General features: G+C 41.0%; 3 protein-coding genes across 11 annotated transcripts in view; 1 reads left to right on the top strand and 2 right to left on the bottom strand.

Annotated features, from left to right (window-relative positions):
* The window catches only part of cep290 (centrosomal protein 290), a 30,376-nt gene extending 23,332 nt beyond the window's left edge, over positions 1-7,044 (top strand). For 2 of the 6 annotated variants that reach the window (XM_067493851.1, XM_067493850.1), the window contains exons 37-52: positions 497-634; positions 862-1,083; positions 1,228-1,350; positions 1,450-1,592; positions 1,858-2,013; positions 2,603-2,726; positions 3,113-3,784; positions 4,082-4,216; positions 4,473-4,559; positions 4,717-4,881; positions 4,982-5,104; positions 5,353-5,522; positions 5,744-5,885; positions 6,024-6,097; positions 6,610-6,701; positions 6,800-7,044. In XM_067493851.1, the coding sequence (XP_067349952.1) occupies positions 497-634; positions 862-1,083; positions 1,228-1,350; positions 1,450-1,592; positions 1,858-2,013; positions 2,603-2,726; positions 3,113-3,784; positions 4,082-4,216; positions 4,473-4,559; positions 4,717-4,881; positions 4,982-5,104; positions 5,353-5,522; positions 5,744-5,885; positions 6,024-6,097; positions 6,610-6,701; positions 6,800-7,044 (2,811 nt within the window). Of the gene's footprint in view, positions 1-496; positions 635-861; positions 1,084-1,227; positions 1,351-1,449; positions 1,593-1,857; positions 2,014-2,602; positions 2,727-3,112; positions 3,785-4,081; positions 4,217-4,472; positions 4,560-4,716; positions 4,882-4,981; positions 5,105-5,352; positions 5,523-5,743; positions 5,886-6,023; positions 6,098-6,609; positions 6,702-6,799 lie in introns of those variants that run through there. The other 4 variants (XM_067493854.1, XR_010912242.1, XM_067493852.1 and 1 more) reach the window with 4 other exon arrangements.
* On the bottom strand, positions 216-14,338 carry rlig1 (RNA 5'-phosphate and 3'-OH ligase 1). 3 transcript variants are annotated; one of them, XM_067493861.1, is made up of 10 exons: positions 14,126-14,337; positions 13,301-13,345; positions 12,893-13,123; positions 10,675-10,792; positions 10,456-10,551; positions 10,231-10,347; positions 9,787-9,984; positions 8,637-8,806; positions 8,217-8,413; positions 216-2,663 (listed from the first exon to the last, which is right to left on the bottom strand). In XM_067493861.1, exons 3-9 carry the CDS (start codon positions 12,980-12,982, stop codon positions 8,228-8,230), a joined length of 975 nt encoding a protein of 324 aa, XP_067349962.1. In that variant the 5' UTR covers positions 12,983-13,123; positions 13,301-13,345; positions 14,126-14,337; the 3' UTR covers positions 216-2,663; positions 8,217-8,227. The 3 variants fall into 3 exon arrangements, with proteins under 3 accessions (XP_067349962.1, XP_067349963.1, XP_067349961.1); XM_067493862.1 differs by having other exon boundaries at positions 216-8,413; positions 10,675-10,789; positions 14,126-14,338; XM_067493860.1 differs by having other exon boundaries at positions 216-8,413; positions 14,126-14,336.
* Positions 13,784-19,290, bottom strand: lyve1b (lymphatic vessel endothelial hyaluronic receptor 1b). Of its 2 annotated transcripts, XM_067493859.1 has the most exons (7): positions 18,577-19,290; positions 18,267-18,302; positions 17,333-17,495; positions 16,596-16,735; positions 16,019-16,411; positions 14,701-14,779; positions 13,784-14,543 (listed from the first exon to the last, which is right to left on the bottom strand). In XM_067493859.1, the coding sequence occupies exons 1-7, from the start codon at positions 18,590-18,592 to the stop codon at positions 14,357-14,359; spliced, it is 1,014 nt and encodes a 337-aa protein (XP_067349960.1). In that variant the 5' UTR covers positions 18,593-19,290; the 3' UTR covers positions 13,784-14,356. The 2 variants fall into 2 exon arrangements, with proteins under 2 accessions (XP_067349960.1, XP_067349959.1); XM_067493858.1 differs by having other exon boundaries at positions 18,267-19,290.
* Between the last annotated feature and the right edge of the window lie 7,404 nt (positions 19,291-26,694).

Here is a 26,694-nt window from a genome sequence, read left to right as displayed (position 1 = left end):
TATTGTGTCTTGCTGCAGCTAAGCTTCATTCCTCTGTTTTCACATAAGAAACTAGTACTAGTAAATATATGTAGTAACATATGTACTAACCCTTTTCAAGTGTTAGTAATTCACATTTAGTTCCAGCATATATCAGATAAAGATTTCTTTTCATCCTTTAGTCAAACTCGCTGGATTAAAGATAAATTATTACTCAAAAATGACAGTCACTGGAGTCTCGTTAAAAGGTTTTTAATTGCAGCAAGGAGTCAATGCATGCGTAGCAAAAGTACAGTAGTGACTGGTGAAACGGTTACAAACACTTCTCAACAATGTTGTTTCTTCTTATCAACAGAGAACACCTCTACACTGTGTGTGTGTGTGTGTGTGTGTGTGTGTGTGTAACTCACAGGGCCTGCAGTTTTAGTTAGCAGTAGCAATAGTTTACCATCTTATTTTTCCCATCGTGCACTCATCATATCTATAACTGATATCTCTTTCTTCCCTGGATTCGCAGGCTCTTAGTAAAGCTCTGTTGGAACTGAGGGCAGAGATGACGTCTGCTGCAGAGCAGCAAGTCATAGCCAGCGCTGCACAAAAGGAAGAAAGTCTTAATATACAGATGTTAGTTAACAGGCACACTAAAGACCTAAAGGTGAGAATCCCATATGTCATCACAGCATGTGTATTTTAATGCTTTTGACTTAATTAACATGCATACTAAGATTTTTTTCCCTAAAACATTCAAACTTGGAACACTGCATCTACTGCACTTGTGATTATGTATAGTAGCCAGTGTAAATGCCTATAACTGCCACAGTGCAATGGCACCATGGGATCACAGAGCTGCATCAATGTTTTATAAATCCCTCTTCACTAAAGGTGCAAGTGCAGGAGCTTAATGAAGAACTTCAAGCTGCAAAGGAGTCTGCAAAGGCAGCAAGAGGTCGGGAGAACACCCTAAAAGAGCAGGTGGACAGCATGAACAAAGAGCTTCAGAGGAGTCAGAAAACCCAGAGACACCTGCAGGCAGAAAAGGAGCAGAGGGAGCAGGAAATTCAGGAGCTCCAGCAGCAAATCAAGAGGCTCAGCAACAGCCTTCAGGTTAGTGTGGGAGCACGCAGCTTGGTTTGACACTGTTATTGTGAGCTTTTGTCATTGAGTCAAGGGGCATGTCAGTGTCCTCTGTACCTTTTTAATCAGAAAAGCGAGGCACTGTGGAAATCTTTCTTTGTATTTCTTCTTTAGAATCAATCAGAACCCGATGGGAAGGGGCCAACCATAGAGAATTTGCAGAAGAAGATCAGGCGCCTGGAATCTGACTTAGAAAAAAGGGCAGAGGTGAAAAATATCAAAGAAGATCATGGAAAGGTTTGTTCATTTATTCAACGCTGAACATGTTAATATTATCATTTTGCTGTATTACTGTTCTCAGTTGCCACATGTTGATGGGAAGCTTCTGTCTGACAGCCTAAAGAAGAAATTGTTCGGTGGGAGGAGGGAAAGAAATGGCAGGCCAGGATGGAAAAGGTGAAGAATTCACTGAAGGAGAAGGAACGAGAAAATGAATCCCTGTCGAAACAGCTCAGCACTCTTAAAGACCTGTATGCAAGGTCAGTGTGTTCTTTGATGTAGAACTAGTGTTTGGACATTTTCAATTGTGATTATATTATAAAAAAAAACTGTCAGATCATCATCAGAAATTTCTAATAATGATCAAAGCATCAGTGGGATCAAGTGGACCATCTATATGCAGCTATAGGCCATATTTTATTTGTCAATTCCTTTTTTTTTTTTTTTTTATTTTCTTCCCGATGGTGAAGCTGTTATATTTTTGTCAGTCCTGCATTTCCGTTCTGTGTTTCGTTGTTCGTGCAGACTGGAGCAAGAGAAAAGTGCACTGCAGAAGAAGCTGAAGGGTCGAGGTGTGACTGCGGATCACGTTGTGGGCGTGAGATCTACTGAAATGGAGAAGGAGATGGAGGAGCTGAAGAAAAAGAACTCAGATCTGGAGACACAAATCCTCACCATTAAGTATGTATTATGCAGTACAGAGTACAAATCCGGTGTATTATTATTAATAATACTATTTAAACTATAAAGCAGTGTTAACACAAACAGATGCAATATGATGCACATTACACTGATTTCAGCTTCTTGTATTTCTACACAAGAAGCTTAGTTTCCCATTATGCTTGTAAACCAATTATTCGATCCACTTGAAAACTTAGTTTGCCATGAAGCTCCACGCTGCTTTGCTTGTATTCTCAGAGCCACTCAATTGAGGATCCACCAAGAGTTTGAATTGTAAAGTTAATATTGTTAAGTAAGCGGGTTAGGCTTATTGGATAGACATAGAGCGTTTCATTTATCTATTGTCTGTGACTGCTTCTCCTGTGAGGGGGCGAGAGGCAGGGTCCACCCCTAGACAGGTCATGAAAACTCCAAACTCCAGAAAGGCAACAGAAGGCCAGGGAATGCGAACCCACAACTTTCCAGCTTTAACAGTTGTTTTTAAAAAATGCTACATTTGTGGAAAGTGATGTGAATGGGGTTTAGCTGGACTAATGCAGTAGCTTAATCCGAGATGACGCAAATGTAAATAAAGTGCGTTCTGTTGCAGACAGCACCAGGCTTTACTTCGTGATGATGCCATGGAGAATCTGTTGCTGAGGAATCGCTACCTAGAGGAGAGAGTAGAGAATTTAGAGAGTCAGATGCCCAATGAGTCTCCTTCAAGACCCTCGGTAAGTGGTCAGTGACATAACAACACCCATTGGCTACGATGTTAAAATGACCTGTGTGGTGCATTTAGTACCACAAACACTGTAATACATGTGCTGGGACTCATCATAAACACATTAACAACTCAGACTGGTATAAACCTATAATTAAAGTCTTGGATTTGGAAATTTTCAGGGATATATTCTCACATTTTATTTTGAAACAATTGGTTTTTAATCCTACATTCACAGAGCTTCACCTTTCTACCCTTGTATGATGTAGCGCTGTTCTAGTTCAAAGATTATTAATTTTACATTTTGTCTTACTCTATTCATCATTCTTTAATTTTTTTTTTTAATTTTTTGCTGTACCTTCTTCACTGGTTTATTCTGATTCATTGCCCATAAAGGTAAAAAGCCCCCCCTCCCCAGCTTTCAAAGGGATTTGTTCCGTCATGTTTGATGTTGTGGACAATGAACCTTCCAGCTTCTGTGCCGGTGCTCCTGCTGTCGAAGAACCTGTTAAACATCACAGGAAGCCGAAGCAAAGCCAGATGGAGGGCGAATCTCAAACTATCTATGATGAAGCAGATGTCTGTGTGGAACAAGAACAATCGAGCCCTGATACAGCAGCCGACGAAACAAATGTGATGGCAGAAGATGATGCTGATCACGTTAAGGAGGAGATGCAAACAGAGGCCGATCATGTGGTTGAAGATGAACAAATCACTGCGCTTACACAACCACAAACTGCAAAAGACAGTGAGCCTAATGATGATGGCACAGAGCGTAACATAAGTGATCCTGGTCTCTGTGACACAACACAAGCAACAGCGAATAAAAAAATGAATAAAGAAGATGTGGCTGAATTAGATGGTGGCGATTCGGAGAATGCAGGAGTCAAGGCAGTAATGCCAGGACATGAAGAGGCAACAGAGGCTGACGATCCAGAGCAGCGTTGCTCAGCAGAACCAGATTTGGATTGCAGCACCATACTCTGCATAAACTCTGAGCAGTCAGTCAGTAGAGTAGCGCATGAGCATGCAGAGAAAAGAGGAACAAGACCTCTTGAATTTCTGAAGGTACTCTAGGCGTCTAGATGTGTGACAACGTTACAGTAGATGTGGCAGAGCAAAAGTAAAAGCAATAAGAGTGTAGTAAGTTTTAGTGTTTACTCCCTTTCTTAGTCCATCATGGAGTAAAGGTTTGTGTGGTTGTGTGAAAGTAGAGAAAATTTTATTAAAATGCTAGTTTTTTTTTTTTTTTTTCCCCCTTCACTCCCATAGAGCTTTTGTTATGAAGATGAAATACTTTCCCCCCACATCATCATAATGATATAATAATTAAATCTGGCTCATTATGTCTCTGCTTTCCTCTAGACGTCGGGGCGAGGCACTGGCACTCCGTCCCAGAAAGATCAGGAGCTCCAAAAAGAAAACCTGAAACTGGCCTCTGAGAACCTGGAGCTACGTTTTCAGCTGGAGCAGGCCAACAAAGACCTACCAAGACTCACGGTGGGCAACTGGATCTGTTCACTTTCTTAGCAAGATGCTCGAGCAGCCTGTCACATCCCATGTGTTCCCTGAGTAACGAGACAGCTTGACATGTACAATACAACATCAGCCAATTAAAAATAAAAAAAGAATACAATCCAACAATCTCCATACAGATGCTAAACCCAACTATTTTTACTTTACAAACCTCAAAACAATGCAAACAAATGTGTTTAACCCCAAGCTACTTTTTTTTTTTTTTTTTTTTTTTAAACAGAATCAAGTTGCAGACCTCAAAGAGATGTGCAGTGCATTGAAAAAGGAAAAGGCAGAGGTGGAAAGAAAGTTGGCTCATACACGGGGAGTAAGTTATACCATTACTTGTGTTCTTTCTAATGTGCACAGGATTATTTCTTAAAAGCAAAGAGGAAAACTGACTCGACAATGTTTTTCTATAATTAGCATCACGTCATCAATCTTTTTAGCCATGATCCATGATTTACCGGGGTTTTCTTCATCAGGCTGGTCACAGTGGCAAAACGGTACCTGAACTTGAGAAAACCATCGGGTTGATGAAGAAAGTGGTGGAGAGGGTACAGAGGGAAAATGAGACCCTAAAGAAATCCAGCTCACCTGCAACTGAAGACGAGGCCTCTGGCTTGAAGCGAGAAAACGAAAAACTGAAGGTGGCTGGCAGCATCCTACACGTGGTACATTGTGATGAACACCGTGCTCACTTAGCCGTTGTGTCACTGACTAGCTGACTGCAAATATCAATGATTTCAGGGCGACTACGAGAAACTGAAGAGTCAAAGTGAAGCTGAGCTGAGCTCCAAACTTGAATCTAAAAGTAAAGCGCTGGAGAAAATAGTGATGGAAAATGAACGTCTTCGCAAGGAGATTAAAAGGGTAACTCCACACAGGCTCGTGGGGGGAGGGGGAGGGGGGGTAACATAAACAACATAACATAAACATTTAGTACATAAATACAAATGCAAAACAGGTTGCAAAGGATGCAATTTCCTTTTAAGCTGGTCGAATATTGCAAAACACTTTTTTTTTTTCTTTTTTCAGGTCAGTGATACTTTGTATGAGCATATACATAATGATAAACTGTACTAAAAATGTTTCTGCGCCCGTGTTTCATATTGTTACAGAAAGCAGAGGCTGCAGAGAGGCTGAGCGCGGCAAAAACCAGTCTGGAGGTGAACAACGAGAAGCTGGAGGCAGAGCTGCAAGAAACCCAACAGCGACTTCGAGCTGCTCTGTCAAAACCCGTCACAGAGGCAGCAGACAGTAAAATGTGGAAAGCATCTGTGGTAACAAGGTCAGCGAAGCAGTGATCCCCCCCCCCGTTTACTGTGGTATTAATAATCATAACTAACCAGTTTTTGCGTTTGACAAAGATAATCCTATTTAACAGTGTATAGGTCTAAGAATTAACTACCTCCGTGCTTGGGGATCCAAACTCTTTTGTTTTCCTGCATTTTGTAGAGCTTTAAACTATTTGTAGAGTTGAGCCAGAGGTTGTTTGATTTCCATCTGCAGAATGTTTGAGAACAAGATGAAGGAACTGGAGAACGAGCTCTCCCAGAAGGCGTCCAGCCTCTCTGAGCTCAAAAAACAGCTGAAGGAGGTGAATGAGCGTGAGGCGCGAGCTCAGATAAGAATCCAGCAACTTGAAGATCAGGTACAGACTCAATAACAACTTAATAACGTCAGTGAGGGATTGAGTCAGCTACTACTGGTCGAACTCACGTTTCCTATTCACGGTCTCAAAAGTATTGTGTGAATGTATTAACATAGTTAAGGCTTCGTCTTTTCTTAGGTCGATATGTTAAAACAATCACCTACTACTTCAAGTGGAGGTGCGGGTCTTACTGAGGAGTTCCAGGCAATGAGGTAAGATTCATTAATAATTATAATAATAGAGGTAATACAGTAATATTAGGTCAGGCACCAGGCAAAGTACAGCGAACTTACCGTGTACTTACTAGTAACAATGATGTAGCTCTACAGTAACTATCGACACATATTTGTTGTTAATTGATAATAAGCAACTTTAGGGAAGTTTGCTTATTAGACATAAACCTAATTTGTCAAATTTTCATATTATATAGAATATATACACACACACACACCACTATATAGAATATGATTGCTCTACAGGTCTTTAAGCAGTAATAGTACTGTACGGGCCAAACTCACAATCTACACTATCCACACAGAAGTAGTGAGTGTGTACGTCACAAAACTTGAAAACTTCAGTGTTTACAGTGGATCCAGAAAGAACGTTTTCCCACATTTTGTTAGGTTACAGTCCTATTCCAAAATGGAACAAATTCGTCATTTGCCTTGCAGTTCGACAAACTGTACCTCACGTCTCATTTCGTTTGTATCGTGTCAACACTAAGGTTGGTCAACGCCCATCTGAAGAAAGAGAAGCCCGAACTGAAACAAAGGCTCGACGATAGCGAGCGATATGGTGAGACGTCTTCTAAACCAGGTGAGACTTCGTAGCGCCATTTCTTTTCTAAATCATTTGGATAATAAGTCTTTGTTTAGAAGTATGTGTCTTTTCACTCGTCCCCTTTTTTTTCTTAGACTATGAAAAGCTCCAACACCTGCTGCAGGCTTCTGAAACGGAGAAATCCAAACTCCAAACAGAGGTTAATAAGCTAAAGAAAGAACTAGAAAACTTTGACCCAACGTTTTTTGAAGAGATCGAAGACTTAAAATACAACTACAACTTAGAGGTGAAGAAGAACATTCTGCTGGAGGAACAGCTGAAGAAGGTGTGTGATGAGTTTGGTGTAAAAGCAGAGACGCCTAGTGCGTCTATCAACTAACTCGAGGTTACTGGGCCTTTTTAGTAGATGCAAAACTGTTAGAACTACAACTGAATGTACTTTGTAAAAGTGTCTAATCTTTAAAAAAGGGCCAGTAGTGTTTAGAGCTCCAAGTCTGGATATTAAACCCTCCATAAGGCGTCAGTGTCTCTAAAAGTCAAAACTACAACCAGGATCAGGATCAGAGCGGCTTGTGTTGAATCTACTAACGTCTGGTTCATTTTCAGCCATTGTGGATTAGCTTGTTTGTCTGTGCTCTGTGACCTCAGTTGCTGTCTACATGTTTCTTTATTCCAAAAAGTGCGATTTAGTAATATGGTCCAAACTGATGTGAATCATCTTCAGCCAGCTGCAGAACGAAGACTTGCCAATTTGACGCATGCAGGCCAACATTTGTTAGAATTCCGAGGAACAGGACTTTTAGAATAAAGGAAACGTGTTGGCTAATCCAGGCTGCTGGCTGCCAACCTGCTAATTATGACTGAATATGAGTGATGGTTTTGGCACCTGTGAGGTGATCGTGGACAATACAATTAATTTACAATATGTTTGAAATTATTCTCAGCATTTCGAGATTTTTCAAAGCAAGATTGAAATCTTTGAACAATTCTGTCCACTTGATCATGTTTTTTAATAATGGAGTTTAAATCATAGCTACTTTAACTTTCTTCCCATAAGGCAGCAGTTTTTTGTAAATACCAGTTTTTGGGTTGGTGAATGAATAAATACGCTATGTAATGAATTAAGATTCTATATTTTGTACAGTTCTCACATATTGTGTTTGCATAAACCTTTCAATAAAGCAGCTTGTGATAAAATAAGTTAAATGTTTATATACATTTCGTTCTTCATTTAGCAATTAAATGGCTTCAACAAACTATACACTATTTTTCAAACACTTAAGCAGGTTTAGTTGCTAAAATGCTCAGTTGGTAAGTAATTTTTTTTTAGTTTATTTACATCAAAGCAGAAATAATTTATGCGTACAGTTAACTGCTTTCCTGAAATGAAGAAGAGGTAAAAAAAAAAAAAAAAAAAAAAAAAGTTTTGCTCATTGAATGTTGTGATCCGCTGCTATCAAACCTGTTGTAGTGTTGAGCACAGCTTCACCTGGAAGATACTTGAGTGGTAAATCACTGCAGCAACCACCACCACATGACACAAACTTTCACCTGGTCGGAATTTACAAGTCCAACTGGACGTCCTGAACCCGGCTGAAGCAGCGTCCGTTTAACGCCGAGAAGGAAGTGAACAAGTCCTTTTGGCCGACGTACTCCTCAGCTGTGCCATCAACGTGAACGACCACCGTCCTCTCGCCGAAGTAGGTTTCCCTCTCCGGCCACGTGAGGCCCAGGTGATGACGATGAACCTATCGACACAACAGGATCCTTACAGTGTATTTCACTATACAAACTCTGAATCCATGACTCCTACTTCCCCATTTGTTGAATAAAATTATTTTTCTGAACAGTCGATATGTACTGAACATCCACACTTGAAGTATAAAGCTTATGGCAGAATGTCCCAGCTGTTCCGTGGTCAGTGTGAATATGTTTAATCTGAAGAGCTTCATAGGTCTCAGAACATCTCACCTTGATCAGGGTGCCGTCATTACAGTGCCAGACAATGCCCTCCACTCGGCCCTCTGAGGACTCCCGGAACCAGGAACGCAGCTGATGAAGGGCAACGGGTGGAGGGTTCCTGACTCTAATGCTCCCATGTGACACCAGAAAGTGGACGGGCTGCTTCTTACTTCCCAAACCTGTTAGAGCCGATCAGCCGCAGCAATAAATTAAACCAATCTGTCAATGAAGAGTGTCAGTCGTCCAGGTTTGGTTAAGATTGAATCGTTTCATCTGCTGACAGGATTCAATCTTCGGATTTTAAACAAATGGTAAAAGAAACTTTACAGTGATTTTAATACGTTCACCCAACTATACACAGTTTAAAACCAAACGTTTGCATCCCTTTATTTTGAAATAGCAAAGGGTAAAATAATTTTCCCACCAACATATTTATTGCACATTAAGCTGGTATAAATTGTCCTTTACCAGAAATGGGGAATTCAAACTTTTGCACCAATATTATTATAAAGATTTTTACTTAACTTTTTCCCATCTACTCCTTTAGCATTTGTTACAGCTGAATGTGCATTGTTATTATGTTTGGGTGACACGGGACATGGCTGCATCCCACTTGATAAATGATTTAACAAATTTGTGATGAAGTAGCATTTTTACAAAATATGTTGAGGAAAATTTTTTTTTTTTTTTTACATTTCAAAATGAGTGGGTGAGAACATTTGCAACCCAGCTGTGTGTATTATGAAGATGTGTGTTTCTTGATTTCTCAAAGTAGACGAAATAATTATCACATCCCAAACATGCAGTACTTCAGTACTCGCTCGTGTGATATTGTTTAAGTATAAGTTTAATGTCATTTCTGAACAACTCGCTTGAGTGTCCTGCTTAAATCAGAAACCAAGTAATGTTTTTTTAAACATCTGACAACTTAAAAATGTTCAGTCTATTAAACCTTAAAAGCTATTGTGTTGTTCCTATAATTCTCCTTTGTATATGACTGAAATGGAAATAAAATGACGTGAAAATATGTCCTAAATGAACTGTCCACCGTACATAATATCCAAGGCAGGGGTCACCAACAGCTACTTTTCTTTTGTTTGGTTTTTTTTTTTGCTGCTACCAGCTCAGTAACATTAAAGGAAACCACACGATTACTAACCGTACGGGTTCCCGTTGATGTTGGTTCCAATGAGTTCCAGTGTTTGTTCCATGAGGTCTGCCAGTGGAACCACAGCAATTTCCAGCAAGTCTTCATCCTCAGCGTTGGGCCTGAGAACGAGAGCTGCCCCGGCTTGGTGGTCCACCACAGACGAGTGCCAACAGTACTGCTTGTTGTCCTTCTCCACGGGGACCCAGCCTGAACATTCAGAAGGACCCCATTACCGTTCCTGAAGGAATCTTCATTTCTATATGAAGCTATGAATAACTCCATTATCTGTCATTTTCTCCACAGTCTTCATAATTCCACCTTAAATGTCATGATAATACATTTGAAATGAATAATAAAACTAACTCATGATCCTAACTGTTCTGAATAAATGGTCTAAGAGTGCCACGTGGCTCTTCAAGCAGCAGTTTTCATGTCTCAAAAGGATGAAAGAACCTGGAATGTGTCCGTGCTCATCAGGCACCGGGTGGCCGCCGTGATGTTTGACTCTGTGAGCAGGGATCCATGTCTCTGGTACAGTCTTAAAATCTTCCTCTACGTTCCACGTAAAGCCTGTAGAGGAGCACAGAACAATGAAACTAATAGAACCTCGCTGGAGAAATGAAGCAGACTCTTCATCAGGTTATGGATCGACTGTGTGGACAGAAACGTTTGATAGACCTTTGCAGCTCCTGTGGGAATGCTGGTACTTTTTGAACCTTTTCTCGGCCTGTTTGTTGGGTTTCCTGTCGAGTCGAGCCCAGAGATGAGGTTGCCCTAAAGAAAACAATCCCAATCATACTCTCTGCATATTAAGAACATTTGTAGAACTCATGGCTCAGTTACTGTAGGAATATAAAACAAATATCAATGCCAGCTGTCATTTCACAGGCCGCTCACCTTTGTAAACAGTAACGTAACAACAGGTTCCATCCAGTTTTTCTGTGGCGAGTGCACAGTCGATGTCAGCCTCCAGAGCCAGAGGGTTCACATTTTCAGTGGCAACCACCTGGAACTGCTGAAAAGCAGCAGACGACCATTGAAGAGAAGTGTGTTAATCCAATTGATCAACACAAAACAAGTATTTTTACTAGTCCAGTCCCATTTAGAGAGTATTTGTCCAGATGACCAATATATTAAAAAAGAGCAGAATATCATTTACAGATTCTGGAAAATGGACCAGTGAGCTGGCAGAAACAAAAAAAAAATCAACCACATTTTTTGATTATTTCATTAATGACTCCCTAAAGAGGCCAAAATGCTAATTCTTTATAGATTTAAACTTTTTTTAAACCTTTTATCTATTTTTATTTCAGCGTCAGGTGAATATTTTAGCTCCAAATAACACTAATATAAAGTGTGGTATTATGACAAGATATTTTTCACTTAGCTGTCAGACAATTGAACATTGTCAATCACAGATTTGATAACATTTTTACTGAGACAGCTGTTTTGATACTAGTCGTGGAATTATACAATTTTTACATTGCATTTTGTAGTATTAGGATATTAGGATAATATGATTTAGCAATAATTAACCAATTTCATATCTGTTAACAAATGGTTGCATATAATGCGGCCTTCAGATGACTAATCTTTCACATAAATACCATCAGGAAGGTGATGAAACTCTATAGGAATATCAGATTTCTATCAGATTTATTCTGCAGCATGAGAAGAAGCCCAAACATGCAGCCAGAGACTTCCTGCAACAGATCTTAGCATCCTGGATCCAGTCCATTTTATAGACCTAGTTTTTTTATTTATATACTGAGTATTGATACAAGTGTTAAACGCTTTTGCTTCTAGCATGAGTTGACAACAAGACAATGGAAATTCTGACGCACTCTGATCAGTGTTTAATACTCTGAATAAAACAAAAAGAAAAGGAAAAAAAAAAAGGAAAAAAGAAAACCACGGCACAAATTTAGGGTGAGATCCTGGACGGAGAAGAACGGACAACGTGGACAGTAAAGTCTACACAGGAATAAGAAGGTAAAATAGGTTTTGAGAACAAAGCAAGCATCCGTGTTCTAGTTACCAAAGTATAACCCGCGTCATTGCTGATGTCAGTTGTGAAGATTAAACATTTTTAGAATATTCTTGAGAGACATAGCTGTGGGACCTTAGGAGGTAGTGGGATCAGTATCAGAGACGTTTTACATCTATGAGTACAAGCACACAAAAGCAGGACCGGGCCCAATGTCCCATTCTAGCATCAGCATCTGTGAATGTTCTGCAGTTCTACAGCACTTTTCTACCTTAGTGGACCCGAAAGTTCTTCCCACTACACCTCATTCACGGGAATCAGACCAACAGCTGGTTAACGACTGCTCGACCTTTTTCCAGCCACAGCCACTTTATTTTCTGCCATCCGTCAAAAGTCCATTTGTAAATAACAAATATTCTTTTCATCATTTTTTTTTTTATTTGAAAGCGCCTTCGCTCACCAAGCCAAAGCTACTGTGATCCCCAAACATCAGCTCCAGCACAACAAAACAATGGGGGATAAATTTTGATACGAATAAACCAATGAATTTAAGGAAATATATAAAAATCAACAGAGACCGACAAGTACACGCACATGTGCAAAGTTGTGGGCTTGAACCTTTTCCTTTGCTGTCAATTGTCTCTGAAATAGGGAAAATCATTTAATTTTACATATTTTGTAAAGGTAAAGGCAGAGCAATATTTTTATGCATTACAATCTATATTGAATTTATGTTATATCAGTTTCAGTGTATTCTGAGAAAGTCGTACATACTCAGGGAGCATAAGTTGTCTTGTCTTATACCAGCTGACGAAAACTGCAGTTTTCACTTGATTTATTTGCAGAGGTTTTCGTCCCCACGTACTAATTTCAAGAGATAAGAATAAATAAATGTAGAATTTAATGTGTTAAAATTGGACATGTCGGGCCCCCGTAGCTGAATGTAAAACGGTCAGTGTCCATGTTGTCTTCATTTATACGGAAATAACTTAAGAAAATGACATATTTTTGTGTTTGTTGTTGTTTTAGTTTGTTTTTTGTTTTGTTTTTGACGCGGTTGCATGAAGCTCCACGCGATCGTCACCGTGATGCTCAGAAATCAATGGCAACTGCGCTGCACGCACTCACCTGACAGTCTCGCTTTCTAGACTGTTCTTCTTTCACCTCTGTCAGAAACACGCACGGTATCTTCTGCTGGACCGAACCCGGACGTCGCATTGTTGTGTTTCTCCTACTTCCACGCGTTTCCCCCCGCCGTGATTTTTAAGAAAGATCAGAACGGAGCAGAAAATGTCTCTGCATCTATGTGGACGCGATCGCTGGTCACGTGACACGTTTCTTCTTCTGCCGTTGTTCTGTCTGCGGAAAATCAAAGACACGACCTCGTTAGCGCCGCTGTGCGGTGGGAGCGGGAATCTCAGTCACAGCTTTACATATTACTTTGTTATGGATAAAACAACATGTAAATCATGTGTAATCTTATGCCAAAATGGACAAACACTGACTGACAAAAGGTTTTCCATAAAAATATCTTACTTCATTTTCCTCAAGACAATTTTCCTGAGGATGATGTACTTTCAACTGTAAAGAAATATATGTGTTACGACATCAATTTCTCAGATTTCAATAAATGAACATTAAGATTCTTTAATTTCAAATTGCATCAACTGATTAAGGTTCAGAAAGGAGCAATTTAAGTAGTACAATGTCAAGTAGAAGTACAAAAGTATTAACTGCAAAAATACTAAATAAAATTCAATTATTAAATTAAAAACAAAATTTTCTCTATGACTCCTTTCATATCAGGGAAAATGAGATGGAATATTAATGACTGATGCATAGTGTTTATCACCTTAATACGGTTCGTAACAATGGAGCTTTTGTCACGTTAATACACGGCAATTTAATGACCATATGATTTGAGTCTAATTATTATAATCTGGATACATGCTTACTGTTGTATTAATCTGAATGTGAAACGTAACTATACACAGCAGGTTTTCAAATGAATGTTGTGGGATAAAAATGCAAATTTCCACTCAAAAATCAAAGTGTAAAGTACCAGAAAATGTAAGAACTGGAGTAAAGTAGAAATACCTTGACATTGTCCTCACTTCAACCCCCCTGACAAACATTTGCACACAGCAGTTGATCGTACTAATGCTCTGACATTAATAATCCTTCATATAAAGCTTGTGATATTAGGTTTTGCAGAGCTAATAGTGTAAACTCAATGTCATGGTTTACACACATTATTGGTTTTTTAGAGCGTAACACAGCACAGTACAGTACAACCTCTAACTCTGGCCTCTGTGTCACAACACAACAAGCTGAACATCACGTTTGACTGTGCAAGTTTACCTGGTAATATGACCAGTGATGACGCTTGAGCAAAACATGTTTATCTTACAAAGAATAGAGATGAAACACAGGCTGTGTTGATTCATTTTCTAATTATAATCAAGATCTTTAGGGGAAAATAATGTGCGTATGGATCCAGTGGCTCCGGGTCAAAGCATGGACAGTGTGGTGATGCTGTGGCTGTAGTTCACACAGTCCACTGTAGGAAATCCCCTACTGAACGTTCCCTCTCTACTCTGAGGAGTTGGCTTTGATGTCTGGGTTCACACAGAGCATGATTTCACTGGAGAATGTCCAGTTGGATTCTTCCTCCTCATGTTGGCTGTGCAGGCCCATCTCACTGTCAGAGTGTTTCCACATTTCTGTCTCTACGTCGTCCTGCTGCCGCTGATACCAACAGGTGGAAGTATTCCTACTTCTAAGAGGTTAGAAAAACACATATAGGAAACACAATGAGCATTTTAAATTCAGCCCTCAATGATCTTCAAATGTAACATTGGTTTTAACAAAATGGCCTCCACAGATTTTACGGATGCAAAACAAAGTGAGTATAATACGTTTTTAACACGACGTACAGTTTGTGGTACAACGCGGCACCTGCTGCAGTCAGAAGCAGGAGAATGATCCCAAGAGTGATGAGCCCTGTACGTAAAGCTGGAAAGAAAAACAAAATACACATTGATTGTTGCCACGAGCCAGCGGTGATACATAAGAACATTGACTAAAGTACCACGCTTCTGATTCACTATACTTCACTGGAGCATTTCCATTCGTGTGTTTCTTTGACTTTAACTAGTAATATTGTACCATTTACTCCACTACATGAAGAACACGGCTTTGGTTTTGCTGATTGATGTTCTTAAAATCTAACAAAACTAATAAATGCTGATGCAAACTCAATACTTTTACCCAAGTATTGAGTTTGTATATTCCTACCCCATCTGTCACAAGCAACATTATTACTGCATATACTAAGACTTATTACTTAATTTCCAAGCTGAACAAAATTCCTTTCTTGTCGAGCATTTACATGCATATTAATATTATATTTTGAGTCTTTTCCTAGTAGAATTTGGGGAGGTTTGCGTCAGGGAGGAAACACTTTGCCAAATTAACAACCGGACTAATGATCCAGTCTGGCGACCCTGAACTCACAGGATGCTGCAAAAGGATGAAAACAAACACACAAAAATGTGGGTGCTCTCAAAGTATTGGTGCTTTTCTAAAACCTTATTTGGATAATTCTGATTTGATGTGTTTGTTTGTTTTTTTTTTTTGTTATCCTCCTTGTTATCCCGTGAGTTCAGGGTCGCCACAGCGGATCATTGTCCGCATGTTGATTTGGCACAGTTTTTCCACCAGATGCCCCCTTCCTGACGCAACCCTCCCCAATTTCTACCGGGCTTGGACCGGCACTGCATCACTGGGGAGGGGGAATGGGGCTGTTAGGGGTTCAGTGTCTTCGACATATAGCCAGGGCCGGGGATCAAACCACTCACCTTGTGGTCCGTGGACGACTGCCCTTACCAACTGAGCTACAGCCCCGTGTTTATTAAATGTGTATTTGAATGAATTAATAGCCCCCCCTAGTGGCCAAAAAGGAATGGATGCCCCTTTAATGTTAGCAAAGGATGCAACGCTTAAAATCAAATCAGCTCCATTTTCTCTTGCACAAAATTTACAGGTTCACAAAACATAAAAGAAGCCCCACACATCTTGTAACTAACAGAAATCCACATAATTCAGTGGCTTCCTCCGCTTCACTGTCGACCCTTAATATAGATTTTAACACTTAGTGGGGAAATTTGTTTGTTTGTTGGTTTTTTTGCATTTCTTAGAAAAAAAAACGGACCTGGGAGAAAATGTGTAAAAGAACCAAAGCCATGCACACACCTGCTGGAGAAGGCTTTGCAGAGCTCACAGTCTGAGGCAGCTCAGTGGAAGCTGTCACATTGGCGTCATGAACAACGGTGGAGAAGGTAAAAGCGACAACGGTGGGATTTGACGTGGCAGGTTGAGAACGAGGTGTAGGTGTACGGGTGGAGAGCGGCGGAAGTGGAGGTGATGTGGAGGAGACGAGAGCTGGCGGTGTTGTCTTGACCTGAGGAGTGAGAGCTGAGGGGACAGACGTCGGGTCGGGGGCTTTAGTTGTTCTTGTAATGGTTGATGCTGAAGCCTGAGAGCTGGCTGCTGATTCCGTGAGAGCTGTGGTGGGTGTCGGGGTTTGGGTGGAAGACGTGGAGCTTTGTGGGTGGGCTGTCGATGCCTTTGGAGTTGTCTCTAAATCTGCAAGTGGTAACAGTTTGTTCATTGAACCCAACAGAACAGCAGTGGCGACGGAGCCACAATACGCAGATATCAAACAGTATTTACTTCATCAGAGGCCATTAAATCATGAAATTTACTATTCAATTTCCTCATGATGTAAATGTGGGAATATGCACCATACAGCAGAGCACATGGATGATACCTGATGCATTGAAGCAGAACACAGCAAAGGCCTTGGATTCACTTGTCGCCCACGTCACCACCCCAGTTCCGCCCCGTCCACAGTTATTGTCAGATTTAAGTCGTGGGATGGCTGCGACCTTTTCCTGTATCCAGCCATATCTGTTAAAAAAAAAAAAAAAAAGAGTTAATGCACTGAAGAAAAAGTATCTTTAGATTTAAATGGGGCATCGTGGGTAACGTGGCCACAAGGTTTCGATCAGGTAGAAAAACATTGTTGACCGGAGATACTATATTACAGCACGTAATAAGCGACAAACTAAAGCCAAACTATTGAAATATTGCAAACCACAATGACGATCATCATCTCGTGCATGGAAACGTCCTGTGTCTTATTGGACCATGCACCACCCTGTTTTTCTTTCCATTCTGCTCATCCAGGGACCAACAATATTCATTTTATCTATTTAAAAAAAAAATACATATTTTTAAGACGTCTAAATTCACAACATCACTTTTTTTCTTGATACTCTACATCAGGGCTTTAGGTGTCAGGTGTTGATGAGTCTGGGTTTACTACACTGAAATTAACTTCTTTCACCTCAAAGCTATTCACAGATTCTTCTTCTGCTCGTCCTTCTACGGTTGTGCGCGGGATGCTGGAGACAGTCTCAGCGGAACTAGACAAATACGTGGACCAAGCATCACCCACGCCGCACCCCAGTGACTTATCACGACGTCCCCACCTACTGGACCTACTTGCACGTTTCCAGTCCCAGCTGCACCGCTCGCTCCAGCTGGGCTTTGGTTGCCATGGTGACGTTCAGAACCAGGCAGGCGGCTGCGGCGGCAGTGAAGTTCATGGTGTAGTCTCCTCCGTCAATGAGCATGAAGACTCCAGCAACGCTGTGATTTGGAGGGACTGTTGGAAAAGCGTGTGTCAGCACTGTCCCTTGTTTTTTTTTTTTTTTTAGAAAATATTTTTCTTTGTCTAAATTCACAGCATCACATCTCATAAAAGGGTTATGTTTTTTGCTACTGACTTTTAAAAAAACTATTATGATTTGTGAAAGCGAAATATATTTATATATAAATAAATAAATATAAAATGTACATGCATAGGTGCAGTACTTACAGATACCTTAACTTTTTAAACTCTGTGGCAACAACAAAAAATTGCACAACAATTTTCTCTCAAGTCATATTTTTAAAACGTATTTATTCGTGTATTTGATTTTTGATATTTTTGATTATTTATCAATAGAATCCCTCGTAAGTTTTGATTGTCACATAAAAATTTTGAACCAAATGTTTCTGACCATAAAAACATCATGCGACACCTTAAAAATCTCTCGTGTGTGTGTGATGTTTTTCTTTGACCAAAAATAAAACACAATAAAATTAAAAAAAAAAAATCCTCCTTAAAGATTTGAAGTCATTTGAAAAATCAAACATTTTCAAATTGTTACACACACAACTTGCATACGCCAATAAATAAAGTACTAATTTTAAAGATAGAAATCATGTAGTTGGAGACATGAAGTTAGATGCAGAGGACAGGGTTAGATGGAGGCACATGATTCCTTGTGAAGACCCCTGAAGGGGAACAAGCTGAAAGGAAAACAAGAAGGAATCAAATGTAAAATAACAAGCAATTCCACTGCTCCACCTCCACCAGAACCCAACCACTTACCTTTACCTAGAGTGGATTCACAGGTCAGCAAACAGGCTGCGGCAAACAGAAGTAAAAATGTGATTAAAATGCCAGATCGTGCCATGTTTAATAAAACCCCAATATGTAACAGGAGTGGGTGAAGGTGAAGGACAAAATAGTGCACACGCTGGGAAAAAACCCTCCAAACAAACGGGATGTAGAGGAAACAGGAAGCAGATGTCAAATCTGCTTGATGCGCTGGTCACGAGATCGCACCCACATTCGCAGGAGAAAAGCCTTTGACCATCATGTTGCCGACTTCTGTGCAAATGGGACGAGGTTTACTCACCGATCAGCCACAACATTACTACCACGCGGGGGCTTTAATGTGGTGGATGATTCTCGTGGTTTCAACAAGGAGCTGATCATCTCTACGTGGGTCAGTCTGCTTCATTGTTCGGTCACTCCAGCCAAAGATGCATCCAGCAATATTTACCTGAAAATAGATGTTTTTAGGTCATTTTGAGTCATTTAGAGATTTTCTGCTTCGTCAGCGTTTATCCTTCAGAAAGAGGTTTTTCTCTGGAGATAAAGGAACTTCCTCTGCAGTCTTCCTGTGCATTTGTCTCACAGACTGTGGTGTCCTTCTCTTTTCGGTGCCCCAGGGGAGGTCAGGCCCGGGCCACACTTATTTGTTATCTCTTTCACCCCTGTGGTTTGATGACATTGCTTCTGCTGACACACTGTCAGGAGTCTCACAAAAGACAATGCTAGAACACAACAACACAATGCAGGCGGATTCACTCGTCAATATTCAAAACTTGTACATTACAGACACAACAAACATCATTTGACCATCGGTGTTGGTTTGTGCCCTTGCTCCCACGGTAGAGAGACTTCTCTGGATTCTTCCAAATTTACATGATGAGATATGCAGGAAACCTGTAAACACACAAAAGTTACATATATTTGTGAGTAATGGGTTTGTTTCTCAGCTCTTTTGCTTGTCCAGCCTCTTGTGTGTCAGACCCAAGAAGTGCCAAACCGGTCCCAGCCCGGTAGGACTCCTTTTACGGTCAGAGTCTGGGGGAATGTGCCAACGGTGATGTGGATGAGGGGGGATGGGGGGGGTGGGGGGGTGGTTCAGCGCTTTGTCATGTGGGGAATTTGGAGCTGCTGTTCTGCAGCTCAGTATTTCTTTTTTTTATTTGTTTTCTCATTTGGGTTCATCTCATTTGCGTTCTACTATATGATACTTAATGTCCAAATAAAGAGACAAAATAAATAAAAAACTTGGACTTTTAAACAGAGTTGAGTTCGCGTTTGTCTCGAGCAACCTTACAGCCCCACTTTATTTTTCTTTAATCATGAAAACTAAATGTGCTTTTTCTTTGTGTTCACTTCCTATTACAATTTCAAATAATGCATCATTTCGTAAAGATGTACAACTAATTAAACTAACAAACTCTACAAAAAAATGATTTAGAACTAAGACGATTTTGAATTTTGATTTCCAAACACAAATATGGAGCTTCTGAAAATCCCCAACGGCCGAGATCGGCCATGCGCGAGCAATTTGCAACTTGTAACTCATTAATCACACTGATCAGGCAGAATGAGCTTATTAAAACTCAATATGCATTAATTAGAGGAGAATACATTTTGAAGGGTCTTTAATAAAAAGGCTCTATAATAGTTGTGCAATGGAATTATTCATAAACATATGTCATTTTGTATGTACATGTCAGTATGAGTGGTGCTCTTCTCATTGTCTCTAACATACGATGATGCAGAGGGTGTGTGTTCAACACGTCCTACTGTCCTGACTCAGTGACTCCATCGTGTGAATAATGGAGCTTCCTGCTGGGCTGTGAGGGATCCAGCACTGTAACACGAATACAGGAGCTGCAGGAAAAGCTAATCGGTCACACTCCCCTGATCAGGAACAGAGAGAGAGAGAGAGAGAAAAGAGCGTAATTCAATAATAAAATGTGACAGTTTCCTTCGTGCAGCATCCTCACACACAGACATCCTTGGGGACAAGATGGGATTTTAAGTGAAACAGTTTTTCAAAAGCACTTACATGAGCTTTCTTTCTTCAGAATTCAAATAATGTGTTTTTTTTTCTGCTACATGTCTGTTCCTGCACTAAATTGTAATGTAATAATGTCGAAATATGCTACAGTTTAATGATACTATTGTTATTATTATTCCCACTGCCATAATCTGTGGAGCAATGCTTTGGCACCGTGCTAACATTTAGTTAGACTGGCCTTTTTCATTTTTGGATGGAAAGTCACAGTTATGTTAATTTATGTTAATGTATGTTATTTTGTGATCACGTAAAAACAATTTAAAAACGTCCTTATGCGAAGGTTTGTTTTCCATTAAAACGTGTTGTAGCCGTGATTAGCAAATTTTTTTTAATAAAATATTTTATGTAAGAAACACAAAGTTCTCACAAATGTTTCATGTTTCAACAAAACATGTCCTCGTGTGTGAGCACAAGAAGGCTGTTTTAGTCTGACTGTAACCGAACGGATGCGTATGGTTCTTTTCTGATCAGACATGTTTGACAATGTGGTTGAGCAATAAAACTTATTATATATTACACATTTTCCTAACGTAGGAAAGCTTGTACCCTCTTATCTCACCTCGTTTTCACACGGACTCTGCCACAGCTCTCGTTGCCACCACTGATGCATTATTCTTAATATCCATTGCACTAATGGTACAATTTGCACATACTGAGACTTAACATCTGAAAACACACATTCGCCTGTAACATGTCCTGGAAACCTGACGAGGCCTCTGAAAATGCCGTGTTGGTTAATTTTCACATCCGATTTCGCCCCTCTGACGGCGTCAAACAGCATCTTTACACTAAAACACTGTTTGCCGAGTGTTTGCCTTTGTGCCGTGCAGGTTTGTACCTATCGTGTTCCCTGATGAATAGTTTATGACGCTCGGCGGGTGATAGGATCCACCCAGTAAACTCGTGAACCTGAGAGCATTCAGGTTGTTGATCTGAATACAGTCCAGGAGACCTGTCTTCTCTCAGGGGACCCACGCAGCAACGGCGAATCGACATTTTGATAGAGGCGGCACCAATCTGAAATGTCACTCAGAGCCAGGTCCCACACGGACCTGCAGACAGCAGGGAATTCCTCGTTAAATGACAGCTTGTACAAGTGCTTCTCCATGAGCCACTGTAACGTCAGTAAAGGCAGCCGGTTGGGAAACCAGGCAGCAGAAGAGGTCAAAGGTCTCTCAAGGCCCTCAACCAGGAGGCCTGTTCGAGTGGTGAGGCCGGTCAGCGCTGTCAGCCCCAATGGCTCCTTCCTTCAGATCAACCATCTGCAGGGAGAGCTGGTCAGAAAGAGAAAGGTAAGAGAGAAGGAGGTTCAGATAGGAGGTGTGCTGGACCAGGGCTCAGTCGGACTTGGACCATTATGCATTATTAAGGAAACAGGAAAAACTTTAGCACTTTAGCTGAATGAAAAATGGTAGAAAAAAAAGTGGAGAACTCAAGATCATACACAGAAATATGTTTTCATCAAATGTCATCAATCTTTGTTTTAAGGGGTTTTTGTTTGACCTCAGCTAGAAAAAGGAAATAGGATGTTTGACTGCAAATCTGTCTTCTCTTTAAAATAAAAAAAAAGATAATTTCTTGTTGAATTCCGACTTTTCAAAATGATGAAATTTGTGTAATGAGCATCAAAAGTCTCATTAGTCTCAGGTTTCACGACCCAAAAGATAATTTGTCCGTCAAACAACACAGCTTCAGACTTTCGTACTTTTTAAATCACTCACTACACAGCACATAACAAAATACAATGTCCCATCGTGATCTTAGGTGAAGATACTGGAAAAAAAAAAAAAAAAAAAAACCTCTGGGTGAAAATATCCAAAAATCAAAATGAAGACTTTAAAAAGCGACACAGAGGAGCATCTTTTATAGATTTGCTATTTATTTCTAGCAATTGGTTCGACAGGGAATACGAAAGTTTGGGGTCAGTGAAGGACGTGAGTGTCAACTGTTTTGAAACAGGATGCAAAAACCATTTGCAAGAGGAGATTTATGCTGTGCCAAGAAGGTGATGATGAAGATAAAGTGGATGTAAATTTCATTAAACACATCTTAAAAACGGTAAAACCAGTTAACTGACCTTGGGTTAAACGGTACGAACGGTGGGTTTGTGCAGAATATTTTGGAATATATAGGATGATAGGGTTGAAACATGGGAGCTACTGCACTTTTAGCAGCAGGGTTTGGCTGATTTAATCCTGTGTGAGTTGATCTATAATCAGTGCTACATCGTGAGGGGAGGAGCACGTGTTTGTGAGCTACTTGCAAACCATTATCATGAGCTGTTACCGTAAAGTGAGTTACAGTGAGTTAACACACGTAGTGAATCAGGCAGTTGAGAAAACGACTTAAAACTGTAGACGTGGAAGCGAGAAATAAGTAGGAGGGAAGAAAAGTCGTCCTCCTTTTGTTTAACTTTGTGAAATATATCGTCTCCTCGTCTCCTTTGATGCTCTCTACTTTTTGTTCACACATAACGGCCCACGATGCAGGAATGTGAGGATCTGAAGAAAGAAAACAAGCACTTAACCAACGAGATCCACATGGAACGGATCATGATGCGCACAGAGAATGAACTGACCATGAGGAACCTCCGAAACCTGAACCAGGAGCTGCAAGCTCAAGTGAAGGAGGTAGAGGCAACCACACAGCGAGATAAACTGGCTCCTCTTTAAAGCTCTGTCCACACATCAGGCTGTTGTCTGGTGCCACTAGTGCAAACATGCACTATTTTAACAGTGCACTTGCAATAGAAAGATTAAAACCTCAGTGATGGAATGTTGTCATCATTTGCATGATGCAAACAATAGCATCTTTCCATGCTTAGTAAATGGCTGCTTGAAACCAAAAGAAGAAATTTGAGCTATATATCTGCTACTGCTGGCTGTTCTTCATCAGCTGAGCTCATATTTCATCTAGAAACCTGACTACAGTACACTGGACACCCACCTGTCTCTGTCTGACCCCCATCAGCTAAAGCAGAAGCTGTATCAGAGCCAGCAGAGGGCGACGTTGTGCTCCCAGGCTGCAGGTGAGTCGGAGGAGTCCAGGGTGGAGGCGGAGAGGGGCAGGGCTCTGGCTGAGGCCAGGGCCCTCGGGTGTCAGCGGGACAAAGAGTCAGCAGAGGCTGATAGGAGGCAGCTGAGTGAGGGGCTGCAGCAGCTTAAAAAAGAGGCACGTGCAAACAAACACACACACACACACAATGCAGATTTGTACATTTGTTTGTGGTTTCACAGTATGAAACTTTGCTTATTATAACAGTGTACAAATATTATTGATACGAAAAGCTAATTCTCTGTGAAAAGCAGAAAATAAGCAGATGTTCGTCACATAACTAGATTTGGAAATGTGCTTGCTCCTGGTGACTAAGATCAACATCCCTGAATCCTTTGCACTACGACCTGTGACCATAAACAGCAATTTCGTTTTTTTTTTGTAGCACACAGACTTGCAGCTTTTACAGGCACAAACAGAGAAGAACTACTTTGAAACCAGGCTGAAGTTAGACCGCGTGACGGGGGAGAAACAGGCCCTGCTGCAGGAGAACGGGATCCTGGAAGGAGACAGAGACGACCTCCGGAACCGGCTGAGACAAGTCACACAAGAGAATGTAGAAATTAAAGAGAGGTGAGAAGACGTCATGGACAGTTGGATTTAAGCAAATCTCGCAAATTTAGAATCAATTCTCAGCCAAACTGCGGATCAAAGACTGGTAAATAATCATTCTTGTCTCCTAAAAATTACATTTCCTATATAACTAATCTGCAAATGAAAAAGTCATTTCTACCACATTACGTTTCCAGAGAACATAACGAGAATATGTTGACATGTAACAGAAATTGTGAGTTGCCAATGCACTGATGCTGAACATGAATGGGGACGTAATTGTTTACGAGACGGGGCTGAAATAATCTACAGAGGGTTGAATGGAGAAAGGTTTAAAGGGCCTAGGACGGAGCCGTGAACTACACCGGTTCAACTCGTTCCTGCATAAATGTGTAGAAGGGTGGTGAAATCTACACATACTAATGAAAAAGTCAGAAAGAGTCATAATAGTTGATTAAATATCACTTCTCTCGTCGTGAGTGGCAGTATTTTCAAATCCTGCCATTATGTTACTGCACTGCAACGCCACAAAACATTACTGTTAAAGTATCTTTCCTTCAAATGTGTGGAGGCGATGGAAAAGTGAGTGTTTCTGTAACAGACTTTGTGAAACTACTGGCAGTGATTCAGAGCCGCATGCTTGTTTAAGAGGGCAGTTGGGACAATGTCAGGGGGGCACAGGAAGGAGTTTCCTCCCACTTCTCACGCGAATGAATCGCCGCAGTGCAGATTCCTGCAATGGGCTTGTAAATGTTAAGTGAGAGCTGGGCTGCATTTGCTGAACTTCCTGTGCCCAAAGCAACGTACAGGGTTATGTTGCAGCAAACACAACTGGAAAAATGACGAAGATTAAGGTTTCGTCATTAGTTTAACAAACGTTCAACAAAACTGAATGGAGCATAATCAAAAGTCCAACTAGCAGTAGGACGCAGTGTCAGGCAGATCCAGTATATAAGAGCCGAAACCACAATAGTGTCCAGTTTTCTAAAGGTCTTCAGCCTCTATCTGCCTTAAAAGGACCCTCCATAACAGGTCGAACACAACAAAGTTAAAGCCCCTTGGAACTATTTTGTATGGTTGCTTTACTGAGTTTTAACCATGAGAATAAAACCACAGCTGAAAGATTTTTTGCAAAATTACAATGTGAGAGACTTAAATGAAATGGTTTGAGCACAGCAGCCTAATAATAATAATAATAATAATAATAATAATTTGTGTTCACAGTGAGATGAATTCAAGGCTTAGAGCTGCAGCGTCAGAGGCGGAGAGCAAAAAGGCGAACCAGGCTCAGCGCGAGGCCGACGCCGAGCGGCGCCTGGCTGAGAGACAGAGGCAGGAGCGGACGGCCGAGTGTCTGAGCTGGAGGGAGAAGTACCAGGAGTTGGCTGCCAAATTCAGAGCTCAGGAGGACGTCAAGGCCCTGAGGCAGACGAAAGCAGTGAGGAAGCATCCATGACGCCTTTGAGCACTATACAGTAATAACAGCATCATGCCTGGAAATGTTCACGTGCGGTATTTCTTCCGACAGTGTCAAGCCAACATCAAGAGCTACTTCCTGTGCATGACGGAGAGCGACCAGAGGGTCAAGATCCTCCGAAATCAAGACGGCACCTCGAGAAATTTTACGGTGAGACCATTCTGCAGTTTGGGAACAACACAGCCCGCACGTGAACATTTGCACGTCGACTTTTTGTCTAATTTCATTGTGTTCAGGAGGGAGACCCTGTGTACATCTCCACCCCGGAGTCCGGTGCGGAAGAGCCGGACCGGAGTTCGTCCAGGTAACAGAAAGTTTTAAATCCCCGCTGTCTCTTAAAAGGTCCTTTAATTATAAACACTTCAAATATAGGAGTAATAATAGACAACCGAGATTTCCAGCCAGAAATAGATCTGAATGTGCAACAACTCTTTTCCCCAGGACCATGTTCAGGGTTTCTGCCCCACACCCGGGAAGGGAGTCGGGTCCGGGTTACTTTGATGAACTGCCAGCTTCCGGCGGCGGGCGACCCGACTCTGCACCGCCGCGCAGAAGCAGGAAGGTGGTGGAATACTTCTGGATCCCCACCGACCAGGAATAAACGATAATCACGACTCAGTCAGTGATTAGGGCAAAACCTGAGCTGCAGGGTTCATAAGATCAGCTCCCGGACAGGTTTCACAGTTCCTGATGTGTTGGCCTCGCTGCAGCCTCCAACCGACCGCTGATTCCACTTTTTATACTCACCTGGAATCACATGTCTACATAAAAAAGGTTTAAATATTTGTCTGTGTCATGTGTCAGTGTAGTTCATGGCACGTGAGATCATTATCATTATGTGAATAGCCCACAAACCCCAGCAGTCACGACCCATACTCACCATTTTGGGAAACCGACCACGTCATTGTCCACCACTACTACACAGAGAGGTGATGCAGTCAAACACCTGGCTACTGCAGCTTCCTAGATATTTGGAAATGTATTTGTTTCATTTAGTAGTAGATTTAAAATTTAGGTAATAGCGAAAACGCCAAATTCCCTCGGTTTGGGTTCTGGTCCTACATGGAAGCCTGTGTGAAATGAGACCCCTTCCTGTGGAGACATAAAGGCTCATTCTAAGCTGAACATAATCACAGTTCTTACTTTCAGGTATTTACATAATTGATATAATTTTATGTGGACAGGTCAGAAATTATGTCTGAGGCTCACTCACATTTACAAACGGCCTTGAATATCAAATAAAAATGTTTTTAAATCAAGCATTTTTTTTTTTTTTATTATTATTACGA

Source organism: Channa argus, chromosome 23 (genome assembly GCF_033026475.1).
Source record: "Channa argus isolate prfri chromosome 23, Channa argus male v1.0, whole genome shotgun sequence".
NCBI classification, from domain to species: domain Eukaryota; kingdom Metazoa; phylum Chordata; class Actinopteri; order Anabantiformes; family Channidae; genus Channa; species Channa argus.
This window is presented reverse-complemented; position numbering and strand designations above follow the sequence as displayed.